This window comes from Canis lupus, chromosome 11 (genome assembly GCF_011100685.1).
Source record: "Canis lupus familiaris isolate Mischka breed German Shepherd chromosome 11, alternate assembly UU_Cfam_GSD_1.0, whole genome shotgun sequence".
NCBI lineage: Eukaryota > Metazoa > Chordata > Mammalia > Carnivora > Canidae > Canis > Canis lupus.
The window spans coordinates 14,288,609-14,305,596 of record NC_049232.1 but is presented as its reverse complement, the minus strand read 5'-3'; the positions used below and the strand labels follow the sequence as shown (position 1 = coordinate 14,305,596).

The 16,988-nt window shown below is 43.6% G+C and overlaps 1 protein-coding gene and 1 long non-coding RNA gene across 6 annotated transcripts in view; one reads left to right on the top strand and one right to left on the bottom strand.

Annotated features, from left to right (window-relative positions):
- Positions 1 to 308: 308 nt before the first annotated feature.
- On the bottom strand, positions 309 to 4,652 carry LOC119873872. The gene is made up of 2 exons (XR_005366610.1): positions 4,169 to 4,652; positions 309 to 545 (listed from the first exon to the last, which is right to left on the bottom strand). It is a non-coding gene; the product is annotated as an uncharacterized LOC119873872 (long non-coding RNA).
- The window catches only part of ZNF608 (zinc finger protein 608), a 111,251-nt gene continuing 96,135 nt past the window's right edge, over positions 1,873 to 16,988 (top strand). For 2 of the 5 annotated variants that reach the window (XM_038551994.1, XM_038551997.1), the window contains exons 1-2: positions 3,984 to 4,607; positions 5,629 to 6,734. In XM_038551994.1, the coding sequence (XP_038407922.1) occupies positions 5,823 to 6,734 (912 nt within the window). In that variant the 5' untranslated portion in view covers positions 3,984 to 4,607; positions 5,629 to 5,822. Of the gene's footprint in view, positions 2,159 to 3,983; positions 4,608 to 5,628; positions 6,735 to 16,988 lie in introns of those variants that run through there. The other 3 variants (XM_038551995.1, XM_038551996.1, XM_038551999.1) reach the window with 3 other exon arrangements.

Sequence of the window (16,988 nt, the reverse complement as noted above, 5' to 3'; positions counted from 1 at the left end):
TAAAACAAATATCAAAGTGAAAATGGAGGGTAAGTGGATATCAGGTGGCTAATTTGCCCCATTTTATTTGTTGATGTACAGTGTTGATTTGAATACAGATCTACTTAGGGAGTTCTAAGGACTATTCTAGACTGCATTTCTCTAGTTTATAGACCTCAGGAAAGGGTGGAAACTGCTGTTTATTACTATTTGCAGCATCAAACTGAGTTCATCGTGGGTAGTGAAACAACTAATTGGAGTTTTTTTTTTCCTTAAGAACTAAATATATTGAAAGCGCAAACATGAGTCAAAAGACATTACTTAAAACATGTGACATAAATATTTTTATTGACCCACAAAGTCATCACTGAATATTTACATCATAAACTGTCTTTGGCAAGCACTAATCCACTTTATATGTCCATTTGACTCAGTGAAGACACATTCTCACATTGCAGTTGTCATGCCGAAATTACAGTAGTGCTGGATCTTTAATGCTTGGGATCATGATGCTTTCAATTAAACTCAGATCACACTCTGACTTTAAAATTTCCACACTGTTGCTCCTAAAAGTAATGGCAAGTAACAAGTGAAAAATTAAAAATAAAAGTGCTTTAAAGGCTTAATATATAAGTATATATATATAAAAATACATTAAGTATATTAGCTGTTACGGTACAATACTGAACTTGTTATTTTATATAACCCCTCTTATCCCGTGACCTCAGAGTCCCATTAAGTTGGTTGTTGGCATTCGTCCTATAATAAACTCTAACATATTTCTGTAGTCTTGGTGGACTGAGCGGTGCAACCGTCAGAGGACTTTGACACCCCACTTCCCCCAAGATAGGGTTAAAGATTTGGGGAAAGGGGACCTCTGACCGTCTTTCTGTTTAAAAATGCACACTGGGACTGTTTAACGGGTTAATCTTTCTAGTATATTTATCTCCCACAGATCGATTGTGTAAAAAAAAATGAGGCTGGCCCGAGGTGTTAATATGGTTGGCTGGGACCTTTTTTCTTTTTTAATTTTTTTTTTTTTTTTTTTGGAGCGGCCTAGGACCAGGTGGAAAAGATTTGTTACAAATTCCAGGGAAGAACTGTTCCCGTAGTGGTGGTTCAGTGGTTGCCAGCGTTCACACTCGAGTGCTTGTAGACCAGAAGGCTGGAAACAAAAGGTTTACTTGTATCCCCATCACCGCCTTTCCCCCCAGATCGATTTTTCTTATTTAATCAGCGAGTAAAAAGAGAGACAAGGAGGGGGGGGGAGGGATTGGACGAAGGGCAAAGTGGTGGTGGTGAGGGGGGGGAGGGTTGAAAGCCAGAAGCTGCAGTCCAGAAAAATCAGTCTCGGGAGTTCGCGCTGCCGAGCCCTTGCAACAAGGAAGGGAAGCCACACCGCCAGCCTCCGGTTTTCTCCTCGCTCCGCGCTGGTGGCTCATTTGGCCTCCCTCTGCCACCGAGCGATCACATACATTATTTCCCCCAAGATAACACAATCAAACTTGTATTTATCGACATCCTTTCCTCGCAGCCTGTTTGAGATTTGTTTTAATAAATAAGTGTTTTCTGTGAATGATGGAGTCATTGAAAACGGGCGCACCATTTTTTTCCCCCCTTCTGACTGCAGGAGGTTCCTCAACCCCAATCTGGTTGGAAAATAAAACGCTTTGTCTCCACCACCACCCCCCACCGCACCCCCACCCGCTCTCCGAGTGTGTTTTATACGTGTGTGTATCTCAACCCCCTACAGCAGCCAAGAGAAAGCAGCTAGCCAATCAGAGAGCCCAGTTTCATAAAAGCTGCTCTCTGATTGGCCCGATGCGAAAGGGCAATGGGAACAAAGAGAAGTGCCTTTCAGGTATAGAGGCTGAGAGCTCCTTTTGCTCCACTCCCCCTGTGTGTGTGTTGTGTTTCAGTCCTGATTTCAATGTTGCAGAACAAGCTTGTGTGTGTGCACCGGGGGGATTTTTCTTTTCTTTTCTCTTCTTTTTTTTTTTTTCATTTTGATTTTTGCTTTTATAAAAAAAAATACACAGGACGGTCTGTGACATTTGATGGTCCATCTTCTTTAATAGTAAATTTGTTGAAGAGATTATAATTTCCAAAATAAAGCGGCTGCAACCAAACACACTCAATGCAGTTAGAAGGAAAAGGTCAACTCGATCCAATACAGACCGTAAGTACGGTTGCGTGGTGTGTCTCTATATAGCACTTAGCGGGGACTTCATGCAGGGGAATGTGCGAGTTTTATGCATTGAAATGAGGAACTAGTTACAGGGTTTGGCTTTTGCATTGAGAACAACAAACCCAAGAAGGGTGAATTTTATTCAGTGGAGGGTGAAGCATTGGTAACTTCTTCACACAAATTAAGCTTGACTGGGCACTCGGGGTAACTTAGAGTAAATTACCTTTTGGGCTGTAACCCAAGGAGAATAAAAGTGACACAGTTACATATCCTGATCTGCAGTGTCCATTCCCTAGCTCACCTCGCCCCCTCCCTCTCCTCTCCTAGCTGGGCAAGACCCTCTTCCAAACCGAGCCAGGAAAAAGAGGGCAAAGGCAGAACAAGCCGATTTGTGTCTCTGGCCACATCCCAGTGCCCAATAATTTAATATTAAACAAGGGAATAGTCACCCATTACATGTAATGGTTATAATTACCATTTTCCACCTCCTTAAAAAAAAACAAGCAGCAAAAACACCATGGGGGGGGGGGGAAGCCCCACCCAACCCAAACAAACCCACAAATAGAGTAACAATGGTGTGTTTATTACGGGACCTGGCTTGGGAGCTAGCAAAATGTTTTTCTTTGTTTAAGACATGAGGGGGGGGGGGTCCCTAAAAACCCAAGTAGCTCTCGGAGGTGCCTTCTGGGCGTCCCCATCCCCGGCCCCTCGGGAAAGCCGACAAATTGGAGATAAGTTGAGGAAAGGTTTATAAGGTGTTTCTTTAAAACATCTGCTTTGCTCTTGTGCTCATTACATTTCACTCCTTCGAACTTCCGAGAGCCTAGATCTGCGAGAAATGTTTCACATTCATAACTTGTAGCTGCGCCCACTGCAGGGGGGTGGGGGCGCGGGGAGGCGGCGGCGGCGGCGGCGGCGGCGGGGGCGGGGGGGGGGGGGGAGTGTGTGCAGGGGGAGGGGAGAGACCTTCAGATTTTTTTTAAAGACCAGATCAGTATTTTCTTGATACGCTTGTCACCATTTTTGTTCTCACGACAACCAATTGAGCCCTTGATCCTCACGTGATGTGAAAGGCTTGCACTGTAACAAAATCGCTCCTTTTAGATGGTTGGTTGTTGCTAACTCGCCCATCCCCCTCTCCCGGCCCCGACATTTCCAGCAAAGCGACTCTCCACTTCCAATCCATCAACAATTCATTACTGCTTTTAGCTTCCAAACGCCAGCTAATTAAAAATACTAAGCCAAGCTCCGGGGCCATCTGACTAAACACAGGAGGGGGGGGGGTGGGCGAGGGAGGAGGAGGAGGAGAGGAAAATAAATAAAAAGGGAGACGCACCGTTTGCTGCGACTATCAATGGGAAAAACTGTCCTGAAAGAGGTCGCCTTAAAAAAAAAAAATCTTTTTTTTTTTGACTCTAATTATCGAATTACCACATGACTGATTGGCTTGAGCGACAGCGGATTTTACCCCCCCCCCCCCCTCGGGGGACTATACTAGGAACTCGGTTCCTTTTTCTTAAAACAACATAAAACAGGAAAACATCACATCCTTTGGGTTTCGAAGACCGAACCAATTTTAAACGCCGTTATTTCCCTCGTCCCCCCGCCCCCCGCCCCGAGCGAGTGCTGTTACCACCGGTTTATCAGCTCACGGATTCATCTGCTCCCCTCCCCCCCACACCTTTCTTTTTCTCCTCTCGCTGGGCTTCTCGTCCTCCCCTTTCTTCCTTCCCCTCCCCCCTCCCCCCTCCGCCCTCCTCCCCCTTCCTCCTCCCCCTCCTCCCCCTCCCCCTCCTTTCCTCTTAAGTTAGTTCAAGAAATCAAATCTGTCAGGACGGGCGGAAAAATGCCACTTCCCGACTAACAGGCGGAATCCAGCCCAGATTTTCAGTCGTTTCTTCTTATTCTTTCTTCCCTTTCACTAATTTATCCCGATGTTAGCACATTCTGTCTTGTTACTAGCGGACGCCTGTAGGTTTGCTACATGGGATCATTACTTACTGATCACCGTGACTCTGAAGTCTGGAACTGAAGGCGGAATGAGAAGTTGGGAAAACTTTTTTCTCTAAGCTCTCTCTGTCTCTCTCTCTCTCCTCTCTCTCTCTCTCTCTCTCTCTTTTTTTAAACTATTATTCTCGATGCTTGTTCAGAGGAAAAAAAACCTTTGGTCCTTCTGTTGTGAATGTGAAACATTATCTTCCAGCTGTACAGTGACACATTTTTTTAAGGAGAAAAGGACTCCTGATCCGTTTGCCAAAAGGGGGGTGGGGAGGTGGAATAATGTTATCGAGTGATTATTCTGGCTGAGATGTGTTATTTGGTTTCTTCCTTCTTGATCATTTGGTGTTTAAGTAAAATGAGGCACAGGCTTGTTTGCCGAGTGGAGTGGGAAAGGCATTTTGATTTGCTGGCCTAATTAAAAAATGATAAAGGATTAAAGGTAAGCAATGTCTGTGTGTGTGTGTGTATGTATATTTATTTATTTTTCTCGACAATCAACTGTTAAAAGGGGGCTGATCCCTTTAAAAACCGTTTTAACTGATCTTTGTCAAACACACACTCATTTGCGGTCATTGAGGCCACCTTGGCGCAGACTACTTAAAGGGCATGTCTTAATCAGTTTCCCCGTACAGTCAGTGGCACCATATTTAACAGATTGAGCAAGTCTGTGACCTAGGAATAGGGTAGGATTGTTTACATGTAATATTTTCCCCCCTCAAAAGGCAGGTATTCAGCCTTTTATTTAACACTGTCTTTGCTATAGAGAAATGCTCTTGAAGACATGTGTGTGTGTATTGCAAAAATACAATTGTATCAACTGTGGGGGAAGAGAGGGTATGTGTTTGTTGGAGGGGGGGTAGTTATTTGTTTTTCCTGTTCCTTACTGGGAACAAAAAACAGATTGCCCAGACAATTTGTAAAAAGAAGTAATCAAATTAGAAATAAAGGAAAATTTAGGAACATCATTCTGAAACTAGCCTCAGAGAACTTGCAGGGTCTGGTCTTTGAAATTGCGAGATCTAGGACGCGTTTGGGGATGTTAAAAGCTGTGTTCCTCCCTCTTGTCTGAGTGTTTAGGTTGCGTTTCTGAGGTTGAGATATCACATGTATGAAAAAAAAAATCCTAAACTGTGTGTGTGTGTGTGTTTTTTAAACCTTTCTGGACTTGACTCAGATCTTTAAGATATCTTAATGCCTTTAAAAAAAAAAGTGCTTATCCTTGTGTTGGTGATAAAGGGAATCTTTTTTTTTTTTTTTTTTAAAGCTACTGTAAGATGCTTACTGTCGTGGGTAAGTTTTTTGGGTTTGGTTATTTCCCTTTAAACCTGGCTGTGGAGACAATGTATGAGCCACTTTCCTCTCCATCCTTCCCTGTACCCCTTACTGACTCCCCAGTATTAATCGTTTTTTATTCTGGTAACACCCAGACAAGAAATATTCGACTTTTCCCCCCTTCACAGGAAAAGGTGGACCTGGACTGAAGGGTGTAAAATCCTTGGACACATTCCTGGGGCAGGAAAAAGAAGAGGAAGATTAGAAGATTTTTTTTTTTTTTTTTTTTTTTTAAGAGCAAGCCCAGCGGAGCTAAACGAATGTCCCCTCATCTCCAAAGGAAAGTTCATCGGATTTTTATTCTAGAGAGCTCATCTTCAGGATGTCAGTGAACATTTCTACTGCAGGAAAAGGTGTGGATCCAAATACGGTTGATACTTATGACAGTGGTGATGATTGGGAAATCGGGGTTGGCAATTTAATAATTGATTTGGACGCTGATTTGGAAAAGGACAGACAGAAATTTGAGATGAATAATTCCACCAACAGCACGAGCAGCAGCAACTCTAAGGATTGTGGAGGTCTGGCCTCCAGTGGGGCCGGCGCTACCGCAGCCTTAGCTGATGGCCTAAAATTTGCTTCTGTTCAGCCCTCTGCTCCCCAGGGGAATTCACACAAAGAGACCAGCAAATCAAAAGTGAAAAGGAGTAAAACTTCTAAGGATGCTAATAAATCTCTGCCTTCTGCTGCCTTGTATGGGATTCCCGAGATCAGCGGCACTGGCAGGAGGCAGGAAGTCCAAGGGCGCCCTGGAGAGGCAACTGGCATGAATTCAGCGCTAGGTCAAAGTGTGAGCGGCGGCGGCGGCGGCGGCGGCAACCCGAACGGCACGAGTACCAGCCTCGGCACCTCCGCTGCCACCGCGGGGGCGGCCTCCTGCGGGAAAAGCAAAGAGGAGAAGCCAGGTAAAAGCCAGAGCAGCCGAGGCGCCAAGCGGGATAAGGATGCGGGGAAATCCAGGAAGGACAAGCACGACCTGCTCCAGGGCCACCAGAATGGCAGTGGCGGCCAGGCCCCTTCGGGGGGTCACCTCTATGCCTTTGGGGCCAAGAGCAATGGAGGTGGCGCGAGCCCCTTCCACTGCGGGGGCGCTGGGAGTGGCAGCGGCGCGGCTGCTGGGGAAGTTAGCAAAAGTGCCCCGGATTCAGGGCTCATGGGAAACTCTGTGTTGGTAAAGAAGGAAGAGGAGGAGGAGGAGAGCCACAGGCGAATCAAGAAACTGAAAACCGAGAAGGTAGGATCAAGTCGCCTTCCTAGATTTCCCACTCTCCTCTTTGTGTGCGTCTCTCTCTGTGTGTGTGTGTGTAGTGGGGGGCTGTTGTGTGTGCCGGGGGAGGGTGTGTGTGTGTGTGTGTGCCTCTGTGTGCCTCACACCTCTCACTCGTGCTCTCGGGTTCTTTGTGAGGTTTCTGTTGTGTGCATCCTTTCCATGAAAACTTGCAGTGGGGGAGCTGACTTGGGTGCACCGCTTTTAGCTCGCGCTGCGGCTGCGGGCGCTGCCAAGTGTTTGGGTCCCCAGGTGGGAGGGCCCGGGTGTTCCCAAGTGCCTTTTGCCCTGCAGCGGGGCTCCTGGCCAGCCAGCCGGTTGTGGTGTGCTTTTAATAGAAGACCTGCTCATGTACCCGCTTGACTCATGTCCCGGTTTCTCGCCTAAGGAGAGGTGTCTTCTGTTTTAATATGCCCGCCCTGGTATTTCTGGTAATGTGTCCTTAGGTGCAGGGTTCACGGCCCCTCCCTGGAGAGGTATGCCGAGGATTCTCATTTACACTCTTCCCTCGACCTGTTTTCTCCAAGATCGTTCTGTCAAAGGGTATCATCCTTGGATGGGCTCCTCTTATTGGTCCTGAATTAGCCCCCCAGCCTTGGTGTCCTGGGGTCGTTGGTTTCTTAACCGCGTAGCAAGACTGCAATGGTTTTGGTGGCGCCTAGGGCTCTCCCCTGGTCCCCTCGCACGGTTCTCAGCTGGAGAGTGAAGCGTGTTCTCGCTTGGATTGCTAGCTTGCCTAGGGAGTGGACAGGTCGGTAAGAGAAGTGAAACAGACCTGGCGGATTGCTGTCCCTGAAACGTGGAAACGGCTTAGAGGGGACGAGGATTTTGTGTCGCACCTGAGTAACGGGGGATCGCCGGTTTAAAGCACCGCGGAGCGTCCCTCCCATCTCCGTCATTGTCTTCAAGTCTAGTTAGAGACTGCCTTTGAGAAACTGCCCCCAGGGGCTGCGGTGGCTGGTGTGGGAGGCCTGGGACTGACCCCCTGGTCTGGTGATGGTCATGCGTTGTTGAGCGGTGCCCTGGGACCGAAGGTTGCTCTGTCCACCGGGCAGGTTGGGAGGGAGCTGGGGGTCTGAGTAATGTTTTTATCAAGTCAACCTTCAGATGAATTCCGCAGGTTGTGCTTCGCAGAAGCAGAATTCCTATAATTCCTATTTTGTGGTTTCTGGCATGGTTGTTTGGGAGTACGCTTATTAAGTAATGTGCTTTTTTTCCGACTTCTAACTTGATCAGAAATGGCAGATGTCTTTGGATGATTATTTCCGAGTACGGTTATTCACCGCTCTCCCTCCAGACTTTCCTGTTTTTGTTTTCTTGTATTTGAGATTGAAATCAGAGCGCAGGAAGAAAGTTCTGATTGTATGATTTTGGAAGTTGGTGGAAGGTACGTTAAAGTGCAGGTGATGCCAAAAATCACCAAGAAGCGTCCGAATGCTTCTTTTATTCGTATGCCTTTGGTCCAACAGCTTTTGACACCGTCGAACGTAACTGCATTTTCAAAAATCCCAGGTTTCGAGTCTTACGTTGCCTTGTGTCGCTGCACATAATTTCTGCCAAAAGGCGTCCTGAAATCTTCTTATTACTTAGTACAGTAGGGCATTTACTTTTGTTGCCAATAGTCTTCAAATTGCACTTCTAATCTGCTCTAACTATCTAGATGAATTGCCCTAATCCAGTGCTCACAATGGCTGTGGTTAAGGAGTCAGAGCCATTTGATTGGATTCACTGCGGCCTGGAATGTGGGAGGTACTGCCCTTTTGCATTCCCCTTAGCCTTTTAATCTTCCAGCCAAATGTTCACATTCAACAATTTTGTTTAGCTGGCAATCGGAACATTTCAGTATCTCAAAGGCTGCTGTCATGGCAACTGAGATTAGAGCATGGTGTCGGTTCTCCGTTTTGTGTGTGTGTGTGTGTGTGTGTGTGTGTGTGTGCGCTTTTCACTTTCCAGTCACAGAGGAAACTGGATAAAGAATGAAGAATTAAATTATTCATATACATGCAACTCCTCTTCAGTCAGAGCGGTATAAATGTGATAATATGAATTACGTAAATGAAGAGCAAACAAGTCAGGTTGGGGGGTAGGTGGGGTGGAGAGGGGTGGAGTGGAGGGGGTGGAGGGGGGTGGGGTAGGGGTGGAGGAGGGGAGAAAGCTCAGCACATTTAGATTCAGTCCACCGCCCTCCGCCCATCGTGGCCGCTGGTGTTGGCACAGGGGACCCTCAGGGATGGCTCTGGGGGGCTTGGATCCTGCCGCCTTGGCCATTCTGTCAAGCAGGGGGGTGTCCGCCCGGGAACGGAGTTCTATAGGCTCTCCGCACCTCCCCCCCCCCAACCGACTTCTCTTAAGAACACTTGCCTCCCTGCCACACAGAGATGGCACTCCCTTGCACAGATGCCACCCAGGGGTGTCACTCCTAATGCCACCAATTCATGGGAGAATGAGACCTCAGTGGAGGGACTACTTCCTTCCTTCTCAACTCACGGAGGGTACCTATTTTGGGGGTCCAGATTGAGTCCAATGAGCTTTACCTGACAAAGTATTTTCACACCCAGGCATCTTTGAGGAAGGGTGTTTTTTTTTTTTTTGGATGTTTTGTATCGTGTTTTAATTTCCGCCTTGCTTGATAGTCTGGGTTGGCAAAGAGCAAGTGGCTCCGAAGTGAAGATGATGAATTTTCAGCCATCAGATGTGGCTCAGGAGGGGCCTAATGTGAAAGCCGAAGGGGGTGTGTGTGTGTGTCTGTCTGTGCCTGTGCTTTTCTTCTGGGTTTTTGTTTTTATTTTTTATTTATTTTTTTCCTGGTTGAAAGGTTTCACAGGAGATTCATAAGCCTTGCTGTCACCGGTTAATTTTCACAGCATGCTTAAATGTCTATTTTTGGTCTGTTTATTCTGTTTCTACACTACACAAAGTCATGTAAAACATGATAAATTGGACCTTATGAAACCTAATTAAATCAATGAGTGTTCTACTCCTTTATGTGGAAACCACAAGTATGTTGTAAAAGTCGCCACTCCCTTAATACGTGAACAAAATCAAAACATGCCATAATTCTAAGATGTTTGAGCTATATTTCTATAGCCCATTTTGTGGTTAAGCCACCAGTGACATGTCTGAATAAGTAGATTTGACGGGTTGGCTTTGGGTTGTTAAAACCTGCTTCTCCACCTTCCCCCTCCTTTCTTTTGAAGCATAATAGCCTGTATGGAGGCTCTTCTGCATGTCTCTCTCCTTAGCCGTCTTACAGTTTTGACTTATCAGACACAGGCACTCGGCCAGGCTAAATAGGGTACACGATTTTTTTTTTTTGGATTGCCAGAAAATGCAAAACTACACAGGAGAATTCTTTAAAACACTTAAGACTTACCCAGACATGAAAAGGCACAGGAGAGCTTGCAGTTGTGTCTCAGGGTTCTGACTACTCCGTACATGTTCAGCAGAGAGAATTACTTCCCTGATATCATACTGCTTTCATTAAGCTGGTCCTTAACAGCCTAAAGGTGCTGTCTACAAATGGACCTGTCTATAAGGGGTATCATTCATTTTGTTTTATTCTCTTGTAGAAGCCTTTTACACTTCACTAGGGAATTCTGGCACATTTTCTAAGTGAGTGTGAGCAGTTTAAGAACATATTTTGATTAATGAGTTTTGTGGACAATATGCCAGCCTCCCCAACCGCCCCCCTGCCTCCACCCCTTTCCCCCAAATCTGGTGTCCCCTACAAATTCTCCTTAGACAGTGCAGTTTATCTACTGTGAAATAAAAGGGCAGAAATGTCACTTGCTATAATTAAAAAACAAAGTCCATTGTTGCAGGACAGCAAACTGTTTTGAAAGCTACATAAGGGATTTAGTGGTTAAAAATGTTGGTAACGAAGGCTGGCTCCCAGTCACCGTTGATCCTGCTCCTTACTTTTCTAGAAGCAGCCTCGGAGGGTGACAGGGCTCTTGGAGGTGGAGGCAGAGGCCATCCTTTCCCCAGCAAGTGTTCTGTGAGAACCCAAGGAAGTTGGGGGAGGATTTGTGTGACCAGGCGTATCACTGAGTCCTGAGCATAGTATTTGATATGTTATCACTGAGTCCTGAGCATAGTATTTGATATGTATCAGGTGCACTGGAAAGATGAAAAAAAAATACATAGGAGGGATCAAGATTGTGCTAAAAGGAGATGAGTAATGTGTAGCAACTTTTAATAACTTTGCAAATAGTCTGGTGGGGGGAGGAAGGGAGTGGGGTGGGGAGTCATTGTCTAAATGTCACCAGGTTAAGAATGCTCTTCAAGTGAAATTGCTTGGCTGCAAGATGGTTTTAATTAGAGTGTTATAAAGACTTATTTTTCCTAAGCAGCATTTTATAGTTAGTAAATGAAATGTATGCCGAAAGTGCTAAGCAGAAATCTCCCTAACCACAGAGGTGTTCAATAACCAGATTCAAACAACATGGAAAGTACCATCTGTTCTTCGTTTTCAGCTTGAAAAACAAGGATTGAATGGCTGAGATTTGCTCCAATTTTGCCTGTGTCTGTGTGTGTGTGTGTGTTTTTTTAATTTAGAAAAGTTCACCTGGTACTTCATAGAAACTTGAAATTGCAGTAATAGGAGCAACACTGTGAAAACACATGTTCCTACATTTATTTTAACCAGTTCCACTTTTATTTAAAAGATTTCCAGAAGCCCAGCCATTGAACACTTTATAATGGTTATTCGGTTCCTGCAGGCAATCACAATGAGGGGTCACTTCTTCAAAGATCTCACTATTTAGTCAGTACCTGAATTATTCTGTCAATTTTCCCCCTGGAGGCAGTAGGGGCAGAGGCTCTCCCAGGCTAACTCTGGCCAGCTTTTATCGGGTAATCTAATTGTACGTGATAGCACTTTGGACTGGTGTTTACTATACATAGGCCTTGCTCGCCCCCAGAGCTGGATCCGGGACGGTTGATGAGGAGGAAAATATTCTTTTCACCATGATAACTTCTGAATCTGACTCCTAGACACCGAGCTTGGTTCCGGGTTTAGGGAGAGCCCTGGGTGAAATGTTATCCGGCCTTTGTTTGAGGTCTTTTATAGAAGCTAATGACTAGGCTTGTGCCTCCCTGAGATAAATGACATTATCTCTGAGTGGGCTGACAGGAAACAGACATATTAATGGTGAAGCTGCGGGGAAGATCTGCTCTGGTTCTGACAAAAGAGTCAAGAAGGGACCCCTGGTTGTGGTCATTAACACATAATGCATTCTTGCTCTTCCTAAGAGGCCCTTGATAATTGGAAAGCTATTTTAGCCACAAGCACTTAAATCATAAATCTACTACTCCTGGTTCCTTTGCATTTTTAAAAGTCGCAAAGAAATGTGTGTTTTTTTTTTTTTTTTTTTGGTTAACAAGTGTGTGATTTTTTTTTTAATTTTTATTTTTTAAATGGTGGCAGTTCTAGGCTGGGCGTCCAAGAGCTGCCCTTCGAACTGGCTCTTTATCGGGTGGGATCTCTCTTTGTCTTTCATCGTGGCTCAGTCATCCCTCTGTCTTCATAAAGCAAAAACAAAACAAAACAAACAAAAAACAGAAAAACAAAAACCTGGGTCCGGAAGCTAAAGAGAAACCATCTCTATACATGAAGAGGTCTCGTAGGAGACAGATTAAAAATCTATTATTTTTTTTTTTTTAAATAAGTTGGGGAGAAGATTTTGTTCGGCGATTTGAATGTGATGAAACCTGCCTTTTGAAGTCTGTTTAAAAAAGTCATGGGTATAATTGAGTTTCAGTGCAGTTTAAACTCTACTTCTTGAACCGAGATAATTGCCATGTTGAACACACTCTAGAGGTGTAGAAGAGGTGGAAAGATCATGTTATTCTATTCTTTAATATTAAGCACTGAAAGTTTTTTCATAGTAATTACTGGAGCACAACACAGTTTTGATTGCCAGCACTCTGAACTTGCCAGTGATCTGAACATCAAGGGTTTTGCTTGAATACTAAACAGTTTATTCCTAACTTTCTTGTATAGCATTCTTGTAGGACATGGGAGCCAGAACTAAGGACATACTGGGCCATGCCTAGCAATCTCACAGTGGAAATAACCCTTCTTCCCTATGCTTGTTGGCCAATAAATAATAGTTTCTTCATCTGGACAGTCAAGGTTAGAGACCAGGAAAGAGTACCAGTGAAATCTTTGCCTCCAGAATGACTTTGATCATCGTGAAAGGTGAAAGGCTGATATACAGATTGTGTCAGTGCCCTGCAACTCCTGTTTTCATAGGTGTATGTACAATGATTAAATGGTGAAATTTAGCTGAGTAAATTAATAGACCAAATTGGCTTTAATCAAGGAGTCATGAATTGAGCAGTATCTCATCCAGCAAGTAGAAAGGAGCTCTGAAGAGCTGTCGGAAAGAGGAGAGGGTTTGAAAGGTAGAAAGGAGGCAGGAGAAGGAAGTTTATTAGCAGAGTGCCTTCCTAAGGGGGGCTAGAAGGGGTCTTACTTGGTTGGTTTCCTTACTAATGCTGACCAGGTTATTCCATCAGGTTATTCCATAACGACGGGGTAAAGTCTACATCCTGAGAGAGGCTGAAATTGCAGGCAGAGTTAGGTCTTGGTTTGCTGATGTGGGGCTTAGCACAAATGACTCCGTTTTGGGCCTGTTTATTTTCTTTTCTTTTTTTTTTTTTTTTTTTAACAGCTTTCCCCTACTCCCTGCCCTTAGATTAAGGGCTGAACTGCTGCTGCTGAACTGCTGAACTGTAGAGATGTGATCAGACTTTATGGCATTAGCCCCACTCCCCATGAGTTCCCCATCTGAAGTTCTCTCAGTTCTTCATCCTTTGGGTGGTTATTCGCACGCAGGTCATGACCTCAGGCTCACCAGTGTTCAGTTGGCCATTTTCTCCCTCCCTTTTCTGGCGTCCCAGTCTTAGGGAGCTAATTTGCTGAGTGATTAGTGGTTGCCAACATGACTTGAAAGCTTCTGAGAGAATACAGCATGCCAGGGAGAAGACTCTGATTATTTTAAGTAGGATAGTTCCATAGTTCCCAATGCCTGGAGTGCACTTTGAAGCCATGGTCCCCAACACCCAAACCAATCAAAGTTAAGTAAGTCAGGGAAAGACTCTGCTAAAGGCATCACTTTATAATAAGCTAAGTGGCTCAGTGATCAGTCAGTAACTGAGTTTCAACTTCCAGAGAAACGTTAAAATCCAGGCATAGCAGGTGATGGTGGCTACTGCATAGACACCTCGTTGTTCAGCTGGAAGATAAACCAGGGCTGCCCTCTTATCAGGAATAAGTGTGGGCAGAGAGTCTAGGGTGTTTCAGGGACAACTTTGCATTGGCGGTGGATTCTGTAATATTTTCAAGAGTTAAGGATGGGTTCCTGATCACAGCCTTGCATTTACTCCTAACGCTGGAAATTGAGACCTGCCAAAGGGAGCTAATTTTAGTCATGAAAGTCTCCTGGTACAGGCATGGAGGCCAGTAAAATTTAAGTGTTTGTAGACCACACTGGTAGTTTTATTCTAGTTACTCTTGACTCATATTCCTTTCTTTGCACCGAACTTGAGTGCAGAGTTCCCTGGGTTTTGGGATTATTAACCAGAGATGTGGAAATGGACCCTTATGGTTAGGGAGTCAGATGAAATGGGTTGGGGCTGCTGAGTTTGAGAGCGTAGTGACAAGTCCAACAATTGTTTGGAGGTTGGATTGCCACCCTCCTTTGCAGTGGCCTAAGAGATATGGATGATGGTATTACCTTTTCAGGCCAGTGCCAGAGTAAAATGAAGAAAGCGAGGAAGAAAGTTTTAGGTTTAAAGTATGAAGTCTTGGTGTGACATCTTGGAAAGAAGCAGTGAACCTCAATGTTGGCTACTTGTCTTCCTAGTCAATTTGATCTTGAGGTCTCCAGCTGGAGTATAGGACCTGTCAGGTGGAGACTTCTTCAGCTGTGAGATATGTTGTGTAACCAAGTCTCTGAAGTTTGGCTGCCATCTGGGTAGTGAGGGGCATCTGGTACATCCTTCCAAGGATACTGATGGGCTTAGTGATTCCCAATCAGAAAAGTGGGAGAAAATTGGAAACAGTAGTTGGAGTGGTACCAAATATTTTAAGAAACAGAGGAATTCGGGGCTCAGTCCAGTTACAGGCAATTAATAGGGTTAGAATCTAATATAGAAATAAATCTAAGAGCTAAATGCAAACTTTTTTTTTTTTTTAACTTTCTATAGTTCTTTCCATTATTTCCACCGGAAATAATCACAGTGAAAGTGATTTGTTTGCTTTAAACTTGGTTTGATTATTTGTGTAAATGCAGCAAGAATAGTGATTGACCAAAAATGCTCTTTTTAAGACTGCATTGCTGGAATCTTTTAAGCACAGTACCTGCCAGTTTTTCCAAGGGGCCTTATTGGTTCCATAAAGTCAGTCTCAGGTTTTAAAAACACTCTGGTCCTGAGTCTATAATGTCTCTCAAACACAACGTTCCAGTAAAAGTGTTGGTAATATAAGCACCGTTTCCAGTTGTGTTGTGTTACAAAGAGACTGGATTCTCATTGAACTTGTATAAGTAATTATTTTGCCATAAAGAGAATACTCAAGAGTTCCCAAATTCTGAAGAAATCAAAGGAAAAAAGTAAATGTTTCATCTTTGTTCATGAAGATATACTTTACCAAACTACTGTAAGTCATAAATAGCATAAGGGAAAAAGTTTCCTCAAATCTTGAAAAATAACATTAAGGAACTAGCAATATTTCACATAAGAAGTCATAAAAATTATAATCATCCTCCTCAGTTCATTCAGTCCCATGTTATTAATTTTTGTTCTGCTTTAATCCACATTTTCCATTCATTCTGGGAATTATTAACCAGTTTATTTTTATGATCTTAAAGTTATCAGAAACCTGTGTTTGCCAGAGTCCTTATTTTGAAGCCTTAAAGATGATGTACCTTTGCAGAACACATTTGTGAAAACATCTGAGTAAAACAGTAACTGCCTGAAAGTGAAAAGACTTAAAAAAATGTCCATTGCTAAAGATCAGTTGAGAGTTCGTTATAAGGGAATTGCCAGGAAATTTGGTCATTTCTGTGGCACACATTTAAAAATAATGACTGGAACTATGGTAATAATGTTATACCAGGACATATTGGACTTTAGGAATTTTATACAGTTTCTGAAACACTTATAACAAATGCAAATAACAACATAAAGAAGTCGTGGTATGGGCAAGGGGGAAGGGGAAAAAAAGAAGTCTTACTATTATTTTTTTGTTTAGCAATGCTTTCCATGTAATTCCACATAGCAAATAAGCCTACTTAGTTTAACATCTCACTTTTTTATAAGGAGAGAAAACAAATCTTTTCAGATGTTTTAGGGACCCTCTGAAAAATCTCAAAGTTCTAAGTGAAACAGACTTCATTTAGGATTTAATTTTGGGAAATTTGTCAAAAATTTTAAAGGTTTTAAAATACTTGGTCAAAAAGATCGTAGGTCATTGTGAAACAATGTGATTAAATATCTATTTAACAATGGGGGAGTTAAGACTTCACAGGTAGGGGTACCTGGTTGGCTCAGTCAATAGAACATGTGACTTTTTTTTTTTTTTAAGATTTTATTTATTTACTCATGAGAGACATAGAGAGGCAGAGACATAGGCAGAGGGAGAAGCAGGGTCCCCACAGGGAGCCCCATGAGGGACTCGATCCTGGGCTTGACTCTGGGATCACGCCCTGAGCTGAAGGCAGATGCTCAACTGCTGAGCCACCTAGGCATCCCAGAGCATGTGACTCTTGATCTTAGGGTCATGAGTTCACGCCTCACTTTGGGTGTAGCACTTAGTTTAAAAAAAAAAAAAAAAAAAAAAAAAGACTTTACAGGCAAATACAGGAAATTAAATAGTTGTACAATGTCTTACAGACAACTCAACAGATGAAAGAAAATCAAGGTTTAGTTTTATATAAATACACTACTGACATTAAAGCTTATTTGTAAAACCCTTATAGCAAATGTTTTCAATCTTACTGTTTGAGCATGCATAAAATTCTTTCCTCCCAATTTTTTATTTCACAAACTTTCTTTTTTTCCATTCTGATTTTGTCATCTTTTTTTCCTTTTTCCCATCTTGACAGAGGCACCCTCACTTTAGGACAAAAGTACTTTTCTTTTCCTTCAACAAAATGCATCTCCAACCTTGTGCCTTTTTTAAACCACATCCTACTTTGCATAGAGATGTTTCCC